The 11379-nt window shown below is 57.7% G+C and overlaps 1 protein-coding gene across 10 annotated transcripts in view; it reads left to right on the forward strand.

The window, feature by feature from the left end:
• Nucleotides 1-11379, forward strand: part of JPH3 (junctophilin 3) — a 162759-nt gene that overhangs the window by 87119 nt on the left and 64261 nt on the right. For 2 of the 10 annotated variants that reach the window (XM_040443283.1, XM_040443292.1), the window contains exon 1: nucleotides 8-861. The exons of the other annotated variants lie outside the window; for them this stretch is intronic. In XM_040443283.1, the coding sequence (XP_040299217.1) occupies nucleotides 480-861 (382 nt within the window). In that variant the 5' untranslated portion in view covers nucleotides 8-479. Of the gene's footprint in view, nucleotides 1-7; nucleotides 862-11379 lie in introns of those variants that run through there. 10 annotated transcript variants of the gene reach the window in all.

The raw sequence follows: 11379 nt of genomic DNA on the forward strand, positions 1-11379 counted from the left end.
GGTGGGGGGCTGCGCCCCGGGCCTGAGCCGCCCGCCGTCTCCGCCCCGGCCTGCGCGGCCAGCCCGGCGGGCTCGCCTCCGAGGGGCACTTGCCGCTGAGGTGGAGCCGTTTGCACCAGACGCTCCTGCTCCTGCCCCCGCCCGCCCCCCCCCCCCCCCCCCCCTCCCCCTCCCTCCTCCCCTCCGGTCCTGTCTCCAGCGGGAGCGCGAGACGCTGGTCAGGCTCCGCGGCGCAGCTCGAAAAGGAATAATCGCCCCCAATTGACTTAAATTCCGCCGAAGCCGGCGCCGCGGCCTCCCGCCGCCCGGGATCTGCTCGCTGTGTTTTTTCGCTTTCTCTATTCTTCCTTAAAAAAAAAAAAAAAAAAAAAAGCAAAACAAAACCAGCCAGCCAGCCAACCAAGAATCCGGTTTGTTGATCGCCTTGGTTTTTTTTTTTTTTTTCACCGTTTGCGGGATTTGCAAACCGAGTTACATGCATGTCCAGTGGGGGTAGGTTTAATTTTGACGATGGAGGGTCCTACTGTGGAGGCTGGGAGGACGGCAAGGCGCACGGCCATGGCGTCTGCACCGGCCCCAAGGGCCAAGGCGAATACACCGGCTCGTGGAGCCACGGCTTCGAGGTGCTGGGCGTCTACACCTGGCCCAGCGGCAACACGTACCAGGGCACTTGGGCGCAGGGCAAGCGCCACGGCATCGGCCTGGAGAGCAAGGGGAAGTGGGTGTACAAGGGCGAGTGGACGCACGGATTTAAGGGGCGCTACGGGGTGCGGGAGTGCACGGGCAACGGGGCCAAGTACGAAGGGACCTGGAGCAACGGCCTGCAGGACGGCTATGGCACGGAGACCTACTCAGATGGAGGTAGGTGCCGCCCCGGGGTGTGGGGGGGGGGGGAGGGGGGCCGGGCCAGGGGCTGAGGGGAGGAGGAGGAGGGACCTTCTTCTCTTGCCTCTTCTGTTTACCTCTGGGGAAGTTGAGCTTCTCCCTCCAGCTGGGGGGCAGTGAGCACCCGGGGCATTTCCTGGGGCTTCCTGGAGGCCACAGTTGCCCTGGCTACAGGTTGCCCCATGGCCTGGTGGGGGGACAGCGCCCCTGTGCCAGGGGAAGGGTATTGGGGGCTTTCCAGGAGCAGAGCCAGCCCCGGAGCCGTGGAGCTGAGTGGAGGGTCAGTGCATCTTCCAAGCGCAGGCCAGAGACCTGCTTGAAAGGCCAGACTCGCCCTGGGCCCTGGGCTCACGGCCTCCTCTGGGACCCACCAAGGGCAGAGGGGAGCTGGGAGAGGGCCCCTCCCCCTTGCTGGCAGAGCTCCCTCAGTGCTGGCCTCCGGGAGTCGGGCCCCAGCTCTGCCTCTTGTTTTCCTGCGGTGCCGAGAGGCCTCCCTTAGTCCTCATGAACCCAAGCCAATGGAAAGGGAGCGATTGGGAGAGGAGCACAAACCCAAAGCAACACAACACGGCAATAAACTTCTAGGTGGTTGGACGCGGGCTAGCGCAGCCAGAGAGGCTGCTGGAGGGAGGGAGGAGGAGGCCCAGGAATCTCGCCTTCCAGTGGCTGAATCATTTCGCCGTTAGTTTAGGGAATGCTCTGTGCCTTCATTGTAACATGCCACCACATTCGGGGCTGAGCCCTCCCGCCTGTCCTGGCTGTAAGATGGTTTCCGTGCAGGGAGCCTCGGCCGGGGCTCCTTTGCAGCTGTGCCCCTGTCCCGGACACTCCGGTGTCCACTCCTCCTTGCATCCGACAGGCATGGAGCATTTTCTGTTCCTGGAAGCCAGACCCCGAACAAGCCTGCTCTCCAGATGCCCCCTTCCCCCACCTGGGAGCTTATCCTCAGAAGTGGCTCTGTGCCTCCCTCTTGGCGGCTTGCTAATTTTTCAGGCATGGATGCCTGGGAAAGGCGTGGGGCGCAGCAGTGACTTGTGTGCTTCTGCTGGGCATGGAAATCATGAACGGACGTGTGGTCTTCTTCCTGCCGGCTTGCTGCCTCCACATCTTAGGAAGCAGGCACTAGACACCTGCTCCCTGGCCACATCCAGGAGTGATGGAGGGCCGGAGAGTAATTATTATTTTGGCTTATGCAACTGAGAGGCAGGGTTCATCATTACTCAAAGGGGAGGAGGCGTGGGGGGCAGTTAATTATATAATGCTCCTGCCTGTCAAAGCCGTGCCCAGCCCCGTCCCAGGCGGCCTCTTTGCTGTTGTTGTTTTCATGGAGCAGGTTGGAGAGCCTTCTGGACCCTGGAGTGCAGGGGCTGGACGGAGCAGACAGCCCTCTCCGGGTTCTGGGCCGTGTGTGTGCATGCGTGCGTGTGTGCGCGCGCGCGTGTGTGTGCGCGCACGCGTGCACACGGCGAGGCTTGGGCAGCAGATGTGGGTGGCTGAGGTGGGCGGCTCAGCAGCCTGGCGCTCCCAGCTGGGCTCTTTGGGAGCCCAAGGGTAGTTGTCACCCTGGGGGCTCTGCCCATGCTGCTCTGCGGATCAGTCCCTCCAGAGGTGTTCCCAGCTGTGCCTGAGCCAGGAAAGTGGTTTCTAGGCCTCACATGGGAGCCTGGGGAGGAGAGGAGCCAAGCCCCTGTCTCTGTGGAACTCCCTGGAATATCTAAGAGTGAGGTCCAGCTCTCTAGGCTGCCCAGCTTCCCCAGACATCTTGGGTGGCCCCCAGAAATCCGTTCTCCGTTCAACAGATATCTACTGAGCACTTGCTATGAGCGGGTGCTCTGGGCTCTGGGAAACCAGCCGCGAGTGAAGCAGACAAAAGTTGTTGCCCTCAGAGAGCTTCCACTTTAGAGGGAAAGGTGATGATTCCATCGTGTTTACCGGGTGGGGGGGGGGGTGCGGGGAGGGGGAGAGGATCTGATGCTGTGGCTGGCCATGAGTTTAGGGGGTTCAATATGTTGACGTGAGAAATGCTTCCTTCCATTGGTCAGTGTTCTTGGATCTCTATCCCCTATCCAGTCAGTGACACGGGATTCTGCTCCCTAAAGTACTTCCCTCCCTCCACATTGCCCTGCTGGAGTCTCCCACGGTGGAGAGGGGGGACCATGTCCGTTTTACAGATGACGCCAGAGAGACCCAGGGGCCCATGGGACAGGCCAGAGCCCCCCAGCCTGTGGCAGCAGAGTCACGGTTGGAACCTTGATGTGTCCCCACATTACACCACCTGTAGGCCAACCGAGGCAGGCTTACAGGCACAGGACGCCAGGGCCGACTGCTCCCTTCTGGTTGGTGATATGGCATGATGGAAAATCGAATTGACCCTTTTGGCCTGGGATAATCAGGCCAGACATCTGGGGCCACCTTTCTGCAACACGGTCTGTGCTTCTCATCAGGAAGGAAGTGACTGTGGAGAATATGTGCCCTCTAGCAGTCCGTCAGGCCAGCAGAACCAAAGTGGGGGTGTCGCAGCTCTGGGTCTGGATGCCGGTGGGCGTGGCGGCTCATGCTTCCAGGGAGGGCAGGCGGAGGCTTAATGAGTTCACGGTCCCGACTCCAGTCTGACATTTCCTTTGCACAAGGGGTGGGAATATGGGGCAGGTATCAGCACAGCTCCTGAACCTCAGCACAGGTTCCAGTGCTGACTTGGGGAAACGGCGATTTTCATGAATGATGCACTCATGGCAAACATATTCTACATTTGGCTGGCATTGGTATGGACTCCATTTCAACTGGGGCCGCTTCTGCCAACTCCTCCCCTTCCAGGTTTATCCTCCCCCAAGTGCAAGGCAGGCGTTTTCTGTGGACGTGGGCTGAGTGACTTCTGCGGTCTGTGGGGTGACCCTGTGGAGAGGGTGAGGCCTTGGGGCACGGGGTGGCACGAGCACATGCTGTATTGAGTTGCAGCCATTTGGGCTTTGTGAGCTCAGACAAGCTACTTGACTTCTCTGAGCCTCTGTTTCTTCATCTGTATGAAGGGCTGGTAATAATATCTGTGAAGTAGGTGGGGATTAATTGAGGTGGCCTGTGTGGCTGTGCCAGGAATGTAGTGAGCATTGACTTTTACTTATCGCTATTCTTTTATCACAGCACACGTGCAATGAGCGTCGCTTACAGTGACCGTTACCAGGACCGATAGCCAGGTGTGATCATGGTAATAACGAAAATGATGATAAGTGGCGATATTAAACACTTACCGTGTGCCAGCCGTGTGGCCAGTGTTTGCAGGATGATAGCACTTCATTCCCGTACCTGGGTTGATGCAGGGTTGATTTTCTTGTCCTTCCCATTTCCCACACTGGGAAGCAGAGGCGTGGAGAGATGAGATGATTTGGCTGGTGGGTGCAGGGCGGCATCAGGATTCGCACTCAGGACAGCGATTCCAGAGCCTGTGGTTTTGTGTGGAACACGTTCTCTAAACTCCCTTGTGCAAAACTACCTCCTCGTTCCTTCCTCTTCCTCCGCACCCTGCTTCTCCTCTGGGCGCGGCAGCCAGGAGCTGTAGGCAAAGGCACAGGCGCCCACCCGGGTGTTCCCCCTGCTGCCCCGCCTGCACGCATTGCCCCTTCTCCACTTCTCTACACCCCTGCGCTTGGCCACACAGGTAAACATTTCCTCCTGGTGCCATGTACACAGGACCCCTCGGACCAAAGTTACCCCCACAAATAAACCCTCCCACAGCCCGAAAGATGTGAGTCATCTCACGTACCAGGCCTCCCCCCTCAAATGCAGATTCCGTTCACTGGCCCAGATCCCTCGGCCCACACAAATCACACACGCCCACAGTCAAAATCCCAGGCCCTCTGCGCCTGCGCGCACACACACGCACAATACACCTGTCACCCGGAGATGTTTCCACCCCGTCCCCCAAAACACAGCCACGTGTACCCTCCAAACCCCTCCCGACTCCTGCTCCAGGAGCCCCTGTGCCTGTGCGGGGAGAGTGCCAGCCTTACACGACGAGGCTCAGGTTACAGATGGAGCGATGGAGCGGGAGGCTTAGTTTCCGCTTTAAACACATGTTTATGCGGTTCATGCCCCCTTTTAAGGGGGGAAGAAGCCCATATCCAATCAAAATAAGTGACCATTGGGCGTATTTTTGATGCTAGGCCGTGGATATGTGAAGGCAACCTTTTTAAAAAAGAAAATCCCAGTGCCAGGTCCCAGGTTCGGGAGGAAGCAGGTCGGGGACACCAGACATAGGCCAATGGGAGTTCGTTTCAGAAACAAAAGAAGCACTCAGCTATTGGAGATAAAAGCATCTCCTCAGAGATTCTGGTTCAGCCACTTTGGCAAGGGAAAAGGCTCCGGGAGGTGAAAGCAGGAAGAAAAAGCAAATAACTAGTTCTTTGTTGCCAATAATAGCTGAGGAAGAAGTGTTACTGAGCACCCCTCACCCAACATAGCCCTGGAGCCAGAGTTGGGCGCTTTATATCAGGAGCTCTCCCCAAGCTGGCAAGGAGGCCAGGGTCAGCACCCTCTGGAAATAGCTGCCCCACCAGGTCGTTAGTGAGCAGCCCTGGCTGACGGAAACAGTTAACACAGCTGTCGGGCAGGGCCAGGAGCCTCTGCTGCATCTCTCCGGGGCTCTTTTCCCTCCCCGGTTTCCCCCCGGGCCTGCACAACCGTAAGGACAGCTGGCTATCGATTATGGGCTGATGGCTGTGGATGTAACACTCACAGTGTCCTTTGATGACCACATATCACAGGATATGTGGATTCGTGGGATCCACAGGGGGCGATGTGTGTTTGGAATTTCCACAGTGGTCACCCTCTCTTAGACCAGCCACTTCGCCGATTTGTAGTCTCCTGGCTTGTGTGAGGCACGTGGTGGGTGAAGGCAAGGGCTGCCTGGGGTCCTGGCTGTGCTTCAAACAGGCTCTAGGCATCAGACCAGGGGTTTTTCTGGGTCCACCGAGTCTTTGCGTAGGATAGGGGAGCGGCCGGTCTCTTCAGCACCTTGGAGAGCGCCACACACATGCCGCCATGGCTTTGCTCTCCTTCCTCCCCCGCACCGCCTCTAACAACCAGGGTGCCCAACTGAGCCTCCCGGCCAGTGACTGCCTGGCCCTGACCCGTCCAGCACATTTGGCCGTGAGAAGTTTGCCCGTTCCCACCCTGTTGGTGTCTGGGGGCCACACTCCAAGGAATACCACCACCGGGGGCATTGGCTGTTTGCATCTCGATACTGTCCTGTTTTCCAAAAAAGTTGGGTGCCTCCAGGTGTCTGCTGGTGACCTGAGAGAGCATCTCCTGGCTAGCGGGGCGGGTCCAGGTGAGGTCTTTGGTAAGACTTGTACAAGGTGCTCTGAGTCTGAGGTTCATCTCTACCTCAGGTTGTGTGTGTCTCAGTTCTCACGGACGGTGCATGGCTATAGGTGCGCCAGAGGCAGGCAAAGGAATGGTCTTGTCTGTACCAACCCGCGAAAGACTACTGGGCCACCTTCCTCCTTAAATCAGCACCACTGGAGTACTCATCTAGAACAACCCTGCCCAGCACAGTGGCTGCTGGCCACATATGGCTATTTCAATTAATTATGATGAAATGAAAGTTAGATATTCAGTGCTTCAATCTCAGCAGCCACATTCCAAGTGTTTGATAGCAACACGGAACTGGCGGCTCTCATGGACCATGCGGAATGTGTCCACCGCCACAGAAGGTTCTGTTAGAGTGTGAGCTTCACGCAGGGAGGGGTGGGTCCATGCTGGTCACCACCGTGTGTCCAGTGACTACAATGGTGCCAGCATGCTGTTTGTGGAGTGAATGAAGTGTGCCAAGGCCGTATACGGGGTAATTTCACTCACCATCCTGCCACACGTCCATCTCATTACAAGAACTTACACCCGGGCATTGATAGTTAAAGGGAAAATGTTCCCTGAGACCCTCCTGCCTCACTGAAAGGTCAACCTCACTGAAAATTCTCTGAAGGCATCACTGTTACAAGTCCCTGATGGGGTTTGTTTTGCTCTTGGTGCTGTCATTGCTGGTAAGAGGCCCTGCCAGTGTTTCCCATGAGTGAGGCGGATGGCATAGAATGAAGTGAATCCGTCCCAAGGGTGTTCTCATGATGTGAGGCTGCGATGCAGCCATGGCTGGAGGACACGGCTGGAGCACTGTGTAGTGAGCAGCGTTCCAAAGTGCTGGAAAAGATGCAGAAAAACAAGCAGCCCTTTATCTACCCGTGTCGTAACTCTCTTTACCGCTACGGTTGCCTTGGCTCGATTTGTTGGGTTGTTGAGAAGCATTTACTGAGCCCCTACTACGTGCGAGGTGCAAAGACAGAACAGTTCGGGTCGACCTTCAGTGAATCAACCTGGAAATAGTTGCTGAGTCTGACTGTGTCTTCGTCTGTTCGAGCTGTTGCAAATTACCACAGGTCGGGGGGGTGGGCGGTGCTTCTAAATGACAGTGTGTGTTTCTCCCAGCTCTGGAGGCTGGGAAGTTTGAGATCAAGATGTTGGCCGAGTGGGGGCTCCTTTATCAGGACACTGATCCCATTTGTGAGGGCCCCACCCCCATAACCTCAGCAGCCCTGAAGGTCCCACCTTCTAACACCATCTCATTTATGACCTCTGAATTTAGGGGACACAGACATTCAGTCAGTAGCAGCCAGTGTGCCGAACATAGCTTGCAGGAATGTACAAGGAACAGGGGGATGTGACTTGTAGCAAAAAGTCTGGATGTGAGACAAAAATGTGTACAGTAATCAGGGGTTTCTCATTCCAGAGTTTGAGGACTGATGGAAACACTGCAGGTGAGGGTTCTGAGAAGGGAAGGGGGACGTCTGTGTCCTTGAGCAGCAGAGGCATCCCAGGGGAGGGGTCCGCTGAGCTCCGATGGTGGGAAGGGGATTTTTGCCCCAAGTCTGTTGACCCTGCAGGAGGCATGTTCTCTGTGATGGAATCATGACACTCCTTGTCAACATGTGCCGGCTCCCACCTTCCCGGGGTGACCCAGGGGAGCTCCCTGGTGCTCCTGGAGGCCTCTGGAAACACCCAGGGTCATCTGCGCTGCTGGCTGGGCAGGCTGCTGGTCCCCCACTGTTGCTACTCGAGGCCAGTGCTTTGCAAACTTGACTCTGTGTCAGAATCACCCAGAAGGTGCAGAAAGCAGATTGTTGCCTCACCCCTGCATTTCTGGCCGGAGATGCTGTCTGATAATGTCCATTTCCAACAAGTTTCATTGGGTGCTGCTGCTGCTGGTCTGGGGACTGCACCTTTAGAAGCACGGCTGGAGGCTGGTGCTTCTTTATTTAATGTCCATTTATTTTTGAGAGAGAGAGTGTGAGTGGGGGAGGGACAGAGAGAAAGAGGGAGACACAGGATCCTAAGTGGGGGAGGGGCAGAGAGAAAGGTGAGACACAGAATCCAAAACAGGCTCCAGGCTCTGAGCTGTCAGCACAGAGCCCAACGCGGGGCTCAGACTCATGAGCCGTGAGATCATGACCTGAGCTGAAGTTGGACGCTCAACCCACTGAGCCCCCCAGGTGCCCCAAGGCTGGTGCTTCTTAACCCCAGGTGCACAGCAGAATCCCTGGGATGGTCCCCTTGAGATCATCCCCTTAGAAATGCAGAATCTTTCACTCATCCAGGGCATCACTGAGAGGGTGGCCGTGAAGAGCCTTGCTGGGGTTCTGCCTGGCACCACAGCAGCCTGGTTCCGGGAAGGTGGCCTCCTGGCCCAGGAACGTGATGGGAGCCGTCAGGGCCGAGAGCCGCTGCTCTGGACAGTTCTTCAAACTCCGGGTCAAGTGGTTCATGAAGTACATGTTGTACTTCATTAAAAAAAAAAAACCCAAAAACAAATAGACTTGCAGATTTTTAAGCATTGTGCCCATGTTACAGCAAGGAGGAGAGCTGCCGTGTGCCGGCCTGTCGCCATGCAGCCCCTCCTGTCTCTGCCCTCTCCTCCTCCTTCCTTACGGCCACGCCAGTCCCTGGATTTAGGGTCCAGCCCAAATCCAGGACGGTCTCTCGAGATCCTTAACTTCATTGCACCTACAGGGACCCTTTACCCGTGTGAGTACACATTCACAGGCACTGAGGTTAGGGTGTGGACGTGTCTGTCTGGGGGACACTGGCCAACCCGCTACAGGGTCTCACGGACTTCAGTTTGAAAGTGCTCCAAAGCACAAACATGCTCACGTCGACCCCAGAGCCGTGGAAATTCCTTTGCAAGAAGGACACTCTCAGTTTTTGAACGTCCGCTTTGTTCCGGGTACTGGCCTATGTGCCTTCCCAGAGTCCTTGCTCCTTTTGTTTATTTTATTTTTTTAAGCTTATTTATTCTGAGAAAGAGAGCATGAGAGAGCATGGGGAGGCAGAGAAGGAGGGAGAGAGGGAATCCCAAGCAAGCTCCGCACTGTCCACGCAGAACCCAACGTGGGGCTTGATCCTGCGAACCTGAGCCGAAACCAAGAGTCCGATGCTTAGTCGACTGAGCCACCCAGGCGCCCCAACGTTGCTCCTTCTAGTTTTTAAAGTAGCGCCGTGAAGCAGGGCATGCGCTCCCACGTAAGACAGGGCATGCTCATAGGATGGCCGGGCTTGGCGAGGGCACAGGGCCGGTGAGGGGAGGGGGCACACTAGAGCAGTCTGCAGCACCCGCTGAGGGCGCCTCCTGACGGGACGGTCATCTCGGCCACCCCCTGGCTCTCCAGTTGAGGACGCTGAGGCCCAGGGAGGCGCCCGCGGTCTCACAGTCATGCAGAGGTAGGGAAGGATGGCCCGGTCTCCTGAACCCCGGCCTTCGGTGACCCTTCGCTCAGCATTTCATAAACTTGTGGGTTCTCCCGGGTTCCTCCGAGAGCATGGCGAGGCTGAGGGTCCTCTCCCAGGACACACGCAGGGCCCTGCACACATGTGGCATTTTGTCGGTACTTGTGGGGGTTCATGGACTCCCTGAGACTTCTCTGTGGACCCCAGGATAGGAACCCTCCCGTTCTCCACAGGTGCCCAGACACACGGATGTGACCATCACCGCACACGGCAGGTGGGACACGGGAGGAAGGCCGGAGCCAGCAGGCTCTGACCTGTGGGTACAGAGAAAAGGCTGGAGGGGGCAGAGCTGGCCTCCCCACCTCCCCTCCCCTGAACACACCCCTTCTCTCTCCAAGGCCTCAGAGTCCTGAGTTTGTCCTGCCGGGACTCGGCCGTCTGCCCCACCAGGCAGCATGTGATCCTTAGGACTTCATCCCGCGCCCTCCCCACCAGGTCCATAGGCCTGGTGTCAGCAGTCTGGCCATGAGCTGGGAGCCACCTGTGCCTTCTTTCACTCGGTCCCTCTGGGAGGAAGGCATGACTCCTCCATTCTGCAGGGGAAACTGAGGCCCAGCGAGTCCTAAGAAGTTGGAGTGCTGACACGGTCTCAACATCTTGTGGTCCGCTTCAAACCTCCCAGGGGCCCCTCCCAGGGGCTCTATCCAGGGGCCCCTGGATAGACTCCCCAGGAGGGAATCTAGCCCAGGGCACACATCTGGGGCCATCCAGGGCAGGGGTCCTGAGGACCAGACCTGAGAATCACCCACCGCTCCCCGTCCGCCTCTGTGGGTTGGGGACAAACAGGGCAGGAAAGGAGCCTCTGAAGGTGGCTGAGGGGAGGTCTCACCGTAAGGAGCCCGGGAGGGATTTTCAGTGGGGTGTTCCCAGGAGCACCAGGTGGGGGCCTCCCTGGGAGGCCTGTATGATAAGCCAGTGCAGGCTTTCTTGGTCCTCGAGGGGCCGCGAGCTGGCGCCCCAATGTCCACCTGGGGACCGTGCGTGACCTTTCTGGGGCCCCGCCCCCGGCCAGCTGGTTGCTCGCTGGTGAGTTCAAAGGCCTGGCTCCCTGTGGGTGGATCTGGGGAGCTGTGGTTGAAACGCACTTTGGGGAGGATGGTGCGGGGCACCCCTCCTCAGACCCCCAGAGTGCCTCTGGGCCTCTGTGCGTGCGTGCTCCCAGGCACTGTCATTACTGGCCTCTGTGGCTGTCCTGTCCCCCTCCCCATGCACTGGAGTCTCTGAGGGGGCAGAGACTGGCTCTTGCGGGTTCCTCCCTGTGGCCTTGTAGCAGGGAAAGCTGCAGAAATTCTGGTTGGCTGATGCATGGATGGCAGTCCCTCCAAAAGCAGTGGGGGCAGGGGGCGGGGGGGGGGGGGCGGTGTGTGAAGGGAGAACAGCCGGGCAAGGGCCCTGAGGCTGGAACAGGTGTGGTTCTGAACTGGAGGAAGAGGGTGAGAGGAGGGAGGGTGTGAGCACATATTCCAGGCCACGGCAGGAAGGGCAGGAAGGGTGCTGAAGGGTTTAGGCAGGTCAGCAGCACCCCGTGGTGTTCCTGCTTTTGAATAATTAAGTTTCCAACTTTTTTTTTTTGTGGGGGGGGGGGGGGAAAGAAAGAGAGAGCAAAAGGGGGGGGGGGGCGGAGAGAGAGAGAGACACAGAATGGGAAACAGGCTCCAGGCTCTGAGC

Source organism: Herpailurus yagouaroundi, unplaced genomic scaffold (assembly GCF_014898765.1).
Source record: "Herpailurus yagouaroundi ecotype Mexico unplaced genomic scaffold, PumYag 190, whole genome shotgun sequence".
Taxonomy (NCBI): domain Eukaryota; kingdom Metazoa; phylum Chordata; class Mammalia; order Carnivora; family Felidae; genus Herpailurus; species Herpailurus yagouaroundi.